Source organism: Hipposideros armiger, unplaced genomic scaffold, assembly GCF_001890085.2.
Source record: "Hipposideros armiger isolate ML-2016 unplaced genomic scaffold, ASM189008v1 scaffold_109, whole genome shotgun sequence".
Taxonomy (NCBI): domain Eukaryota; kingdom Metazoa; phylum Chordata; class Mammalia; order Chiroptera; family Hipposideridae; genus Hipposideros; species Hipposideros armiger.
In genome coordinates, this window is record NW_017731459.1 from 3497415 (window position 1) to 3504227 (window position 6813).

Sequence of the window (6813 nt, forward strand, 5' to 3'; positions counted from 1 at the left end):
AATATATATATATATATATATATATATATATATATATATATATATATATATATATCTTAAATATATAAAGAACTCTTAGAACTCAGTAACAAAAAGACAATTTGATTTAAAAATAGGCAAAGGATTTGAGTAGACACTTTACTCTAAAAGGCAATATGCAAATGGCCAGTAAGCACATACAAAGGTACTCAACACCATTACTCATTAGGAAAGCACAAATCAAAAGCACAATGAGATACCACTTCACACCCACTAGGGTGGCTATTATTTAAGAAATGGATGATAACAAACACTGGCAAGAATTTGGAGAAATGGAAATATAGTGAAACTGCTGGTGGGAATGTAAATAGTGGAGCCACTATGGAAACACTTGGCAATTTCTCAAAAAGTTAACATAGAGTTACCATGTGACCCAGCAATTCCACTCCTAGCTGTATACCCAAAACATATGAATCCTGTTCTCTTAAAAACATGTGTATGAATGTTCATAGCAACATTATTCATAATAGCCAAAAGTGGGCACAACCCAAATGTTTATCAGCTGGGGAATGTTTAAACAGATATGTCCATACAATGGAATGGGATATTATTCAAGGAATACATTATTACATACAGTTTTCTCCTACACGTACATACCTTTTCACTTAAAGGAACCACTTTATGGCTTCTCTCTGGCATGTGTGAATTGCCAGCATTACTACTCTTGTGCTTTGGGGCCATTAAGTAAAATAAGGGTGAAGAACACAAGCATTGCGATACTGGGACAGTACGCAGTACGCAGGATGTACATGTAGATACGCTGGAAAAGGGATGACTCACGTCCCAGGCGGGATGGAGTGGGACAGTGGGAGATTTCATCGTGCTACTTAGAACAGTGAGCAGTTTAAAACTTATAAACTGTTTATTTCCGGAATTTTCCAAGTAGCATTTTCAGACCTTGGTTCCATGAAACCGTGGAAAGGGAAACTGCAGATGAGGGTGGGTGTGGAAACTACTGCACATAAAGATGCAGTACTGTTGCATGCTATAAGATGGGCCTTAAAGACATAAAGTCAGACACAGCCACATATTGTCTGATTCCATTTACATGACATGCCGAGAATAGGTGAATCCACAGAAACAAAGTAAATTAGTTGTCGCCAGGGGCTGGGAGTCAGGAGAATAGGGAGTGACTCCTCATGGGTACAGGATTTCTTTTTGGAGTGATAAAAATATCCTGGAATTAGTTAGTAATGAGGGTTATGAATATTAAAAAACACCAAATTGTGTACTATAAAAGTGTGAATTTTATGGTACATGAATTATATCTTAATTTTCTTAAGAGGGGAAAAACGGGGGGTAAAAATAAACCCTATTCATCCTGAGTCTTAAAAATGTATTTAATATCATTTTTATTACAGAAAAAAATATTATACTTAAAATGTTTTAATGGAAATTAGAAAACCAATTTGCAACCATATTTTTTTCATAAGAAAGCATAGAATAATGCCATGAGATTGACTTCATTTGTTTCTTTCGGTTCTTTAAAGTTTGAATTGCGTATTTGTTTGCTGCATTACAGAAGGGAAAGGTGTCTGTCCCTCTGTCCTCTGTCCTGCATCTGGCCCAGGTTCACATTCAGGGGCAATGAGCTGCTTTCCTGTGGATCTTTCTAGGACTTACTTAGATAATGGATTTTCTCATTCTCTCTTTCTCTCCCTTCTTCTTTCTTCACCTCTCCTGCTCCTTCTCTTCCTCCTCCCCTTCCCAACTGCCCCGTCCCTCCCCCCCTCAGCTTTCTTATACACATGCGACTGGTGTACTCTCTCTTTTCTTCTACTTTGAGCCATGCTATGGTTGAACAGAGGGAGTTGTCCATTTGTTTTTCAGCAAACACTTCAGTGAGCACTTAGTTTTTGCCAGGCACCCTTCTAGGTACTGGTGATCCAGAGATATGTGCTTCTATACTCAAAGAGTCTCTCCATCTATTGGTAGGTTCCTAAAGGATGAGCAACTAAAAAGTTGGTTGACTTTTATGCATTTTGAGTTTGAAGTCCTTGTGAAACATCAAACTGGAGGTGTTCAGGAGGCATAGTGGTATGATCACACACACACACACACACACACACACACACACACACACACACACACACANGTAAAAAAAAAAAAAAAAAAAATCTCACTGCTGCCATCTATTTATCTTGTCCAGTGCTTCATTTTCATGAGTCAGTCATAAATATCTGTATCTGCAAAACAATCCTATAAATTTTACAAAGTATAGTTATTTTTCCCATTTTGTGGAAGAGGAAAATAAGGCAGAGAAATGTTGAGAAAATTGTTCAAGAAGATTTAGTTGTAACAAGATTGAAACCGAGGCATTCTAACTTTAAAATATGTGCTATAAACTCCTTTCTCGTGTCCGTTTGGCCACTGCTTCCTTTTTGACCATTGTCATCATGGATTAGCTTGTGGTGGTTTCAAGTTGGTATAATTTTTACACTGTTTGCAGTGATTTAAATAATATAGGTTACCTGTGCTTTGTTTTTCCATAGTATCCGCGGGCAGCAGCAAAGCCAGTTCCCTTCCAGGAAGCCTGCAGCGTTCACGAAGTGACATTGATGTGAATGCTGCTGCCGGTGCCAAGGCACATCATGCTGCTGGGCAGTCTATGCGAAGTGGGCGGTTAGGTGCAGGTGCCTTGAATCCAGGCTCCTATGCATCACTAGGTAAGACAGCTGATCATGGGAAACTGAAGTGTGTTTTCCCAGGTCTCAGGGAAGTCAGAATAGGGGTGATATCTTCATCTTTTTTATTTTGTTCTTGCCAGTTAAGCATAGTCCATATGTTTTAATATGATTCTATACTTGGGACATAGTTCTGAGGTATGGAAGCTGCTATGTTCCCACTTTTCCCTTTTGTCATCCTCCTAATCATGTTGATCAAAAGAACATTTCTTGTATCTGATTTTCCCATAGGATTTTCATAGCTCTGCACTACTGCCACATCCAGCCACTGGTTACTAAGGAAGTTTGGGAAGGGCATTGGCTTTGTATCCAGCTTCTTTATTCTCTTTCTCCTACTTTTGTTCCCTTACCAAGAAGTTAAAGCCTTTGGGGGACCTGGGAAAACTGCAAAACTTAAAGCTGAAAACTTACATTTCCCATATTCAGAGTTTGTTTACTATATCCATCAGCTTTAAAGTTTGAGATTGGTTATCCAAATTGCTTATTTCTGTTTTGTGCTTCATTTTTCTTTCTCTTCGGTAGTACTGGTAGAACATTAGGCAGACAGATCACTGGAACACAATAGGGAGAGATTTCAGTGTGAATGTAATTCAGCTGGCACAGCTGCATTCAATGAGAAAAGTATAAATTATTCAGTAAATGATGTTTAGATACATGGCTTACAGTTTGGTACAAAATTAAGTTAGAACCGTGTTTCACACCATATAAAAATGTATTCTAGATGACTAAAATGTTGAACAAAAACATAACACAACTTGATGAAAACGTGGTAGTTGAGTATTTATCTAATCTCAGGCTGGAAAAGGAATTGCTAAACATAAAGGCCAAAAACTCATGAGGGAAGAGTTCCTCAGATTTAAATCTTAAGTGTGAAAACATGAAGTTAAGTGTCTGAAAACTAAAAGGGGAAAAATTTTTTGCCATGTACTATAAAAAAAGCTAAAATGTCTATGAGGAACAGATGAGCTTATTTTTATAGAAAAATATTCTACATATATCAAGAAAAGCATATATCAGCATTGCCCCAAAATGCCAGAACAAATGTTGAACATCAGTTGTAATCAAACAAATGCAAATTGATAGACTTGTAAATATAACAAGGAAGTTAAAGTTAGTGCCTACCATTGATAAAAAGTGTGGTTAAAAGGTGCTGATGTGAATTAATCATGGAGCACTTTTCCTGAGTGGCAATTTAATAATTCCCATGAAGCTTTAAATGTTGAGAATTTTGATCTAGTAATCCAATACTTATAGATAATTATGTCAAGAAATAAAAAAGAATATTCATGTTTTTCATAATAGATGTTATTAGAGTCAACCTTGATATATAACGAAGGGGAATGATTAAGATATGATACATCCTTATACATACTACATAGCCATTAACAAGTCATATTTTTCATGAAGACCAAGTGATATGGACTACCAAACAATGTGTAATAATTTCATCATTTAGTATAAAATTATACATAGATGAAGGACTGGACAAGACGTAACAAAGTATATCAGCAGTGGATTGATTAGTGCTTTTAATTTTCATAAAACTTTTCTGTATTACAAACATTACATTGCTAGGAAAACAAGTCAACATAATATACTATATTAATAGACTAAAGAACAAAAACTACAAGTTCATCTCAGTAAATGCAGAAAACGCATTCGACAAAATTCAGCATCCTTTCATGATAAAAATATTCAACCAACTAGGAATAGAAGGGAATTTTCTGAACCTGCAAAAAAGCATCCATGAAAAATCCACAGCCAGCATCACACTTAATGGTGAAAGACTGGGTGCTTTCCCCCAAGATCAGGAACAAAATAAGGATGTCCACTCTTGTCCTTCCTAACAACATTGTTGTGGAGGTTCTAGACAGGTCAATTAAGCAAGAAAAAGAAATAAAAGGTATCCAAATTGGAAAAGAAGTAAAACTATCTCTATTTACATGATCCTAAATATAGACCTTATAGATAGAAAATCCTAAGGAATCCACAAAAAAATCAGCTAGAGCTTATTGAGTTTAGCAAGGTTGCAGAATATACGATCAATATACAAAAATCAATTGATTTCTAAATGCTAGCAATGAACAATCTAAAAACAAATTAACAAAACAATTCCAATTACAATAGCATCAAAAAGAATAAAATACTTAGGAATCAATCAGTGTAAGACTTCTCTAGGGAAAACCACTCCTGTATTTCTTCTTTATGCTCATAACACTGCTGACACCAGATATGTAGGTTTTCCACACCAAGCAATTCTTCCACACCTGCTGGGTGTCCTACAATTCAGTTCAGTTCTGACACTAACCATAGTTATCACGGACCTCACAGGTTCAGGGCTCAATCCCATAAGACTGCCCCCTCACTCCCACTTCAGACATGAATTGCAAGTCCATGTTGTCACCGGTGCTGCTGCCAGTTGGCTGTAAATCGGAGGTTCCCATAACCCCATCCTCAGGTTTAATTAATTTGTTAGAGCAGCTCACAGACTCAGGAAAACAGTCTACTTACTAGATTACTGGTTTATTACAAAGCATATTAAAAGATATAAATGAAGCACCAGATGAGGAGATACATGGGGTGCGATCCAGAAGCATCCCAAGCGCAAGAGCTGTGCCCCTGGAGTTCGAGTGTGCCACCCTCGTGGCACATGAATGTGTTCACCAACCCAAAAACTCTGAACCTATACTTTTCGGATTTTTATGGAGGATGCATCACACAGGCATGATTGGTCATTAATTCAATCTCCAGCCCCTTCCTCCTTCCCAGAGGATGGAGGGTGGGACTGAAAATTCCAGGCTTCTAATCATGGCTTCATCTTTCTGATGACCAGCCCCCATCCCAAAGTTGTTCAGGAGTCCAGCAGGAATGACCTCATTAGAGCCAAAGACACTCCTATTACCCAGAAAACTCCAAGGGATTTAGGAGCTCTGTGTCAGGTACCAGGGTCAAAGACCAAATAGTAGAACAAAAGATGCTCCTAATGCTCTTATTATCGCTTAGGAAATTACAAGAGTTTTAGGAGCTCTGTGCCAGGAACCTGGGGGTAGAAACATATACATGTATATAAGTGTATATGTATACATACGTGTGTGTGTGTGTGTGTGTGTGTGTGTGTGTGTGTGTTTAATTTCACACTTGTAAACTGAAAACTATACCACCTTGTTAAAAGAAATTAAGGAAGACCTAAATAAATGGACAGACATCCAGGTTCTTAAAGACTTTATATTGCTAAGATGGGAAATTGACCTATGCCTTCGGTGCAATCCCTATCAAAAGTTCAGCTGCCTTTTTATAGAAATTGTCAAGTTGATCCTAAAATCCATATGAAAATACAGGAGATTCAGAATAGATGAAACAGTTCTGAAAAAGAACAAAGTTGGTGGAGTCACACTTCCCAATTTCAACATTTACTTCAGAGCTACAGTAATCAAGTCTGTGTGGTACTGGCATAAGGGTAGATTTATAGATAGACCAGTGTAAGAGAATTGAGTGTCCAGAAATAAACCCATATACCTATTTATGGTCAGTTGATTCTCTACAGCAGTGCCAAAACCATTCAGTGGGGAAGGAATTGTTTTTTCAACAAATGGTGCTGTAACAACTGGATAGCTACATGCCAAGGAATGAATTTGGACCCCTACCTCACACCATATCCAAAAAACCCAAAATGAATCAAAGACTCAAATCTAAGAGCTAAAACTGTGAAGAAAACAGGTGTAAACCTTTTTAACTTGGGATTAGGCATTGTTTTCTTAGGTACCATACTAAACACATGAGCAACCAAAGAAAAGTAGATAAATTGGACTTCTTCAAAATTAAAAACATTTATGCTTCAAAGGGCGGGCACCATTAAGGAAGTGAAAAGACAGCACCCAGAATGGGAGAAAATATTTGCAAATCACATATCTCATTAGGGATATCTTCACATGTATAAAGAATATATATATATATATATATATATATATATATATATATATATATATATATATATAAAATATATAAAGAACTCTTAGAACTCAGTAACAAAAAGACAATTTGATTTAAAAATAGGCAAAGGATTTGAGTAGACACTTTACTCTAAAAGGCA

General features: G+C 36.8%; 1 protein-coding gene across 29 annotated transcripts in view; it reads left to right on the forward strand.

Moving 5' to 3' along the window:
* CLASP2 (cytoplasmic linker associated protein 2) overlaps positions 1–6813 on the forward strand; it is a 157188-nt gene that overhangs the window by 91013 nt on the left and 59362 nt on the right. For all 29 annotated transcript variants that reach the window (XM_019647191.1, XM_019647193.1, XM_019647196.1 and 26 more), the window contains one exon: positions 2532–2705. In XM_019647191.1, coding sequence (XP_019502736.1) covers positions 2532–2705 — 174 coding nt within the window. The remainder of the gene's footprint in view (positions 1–2531; positions 2706–6813) is intronic.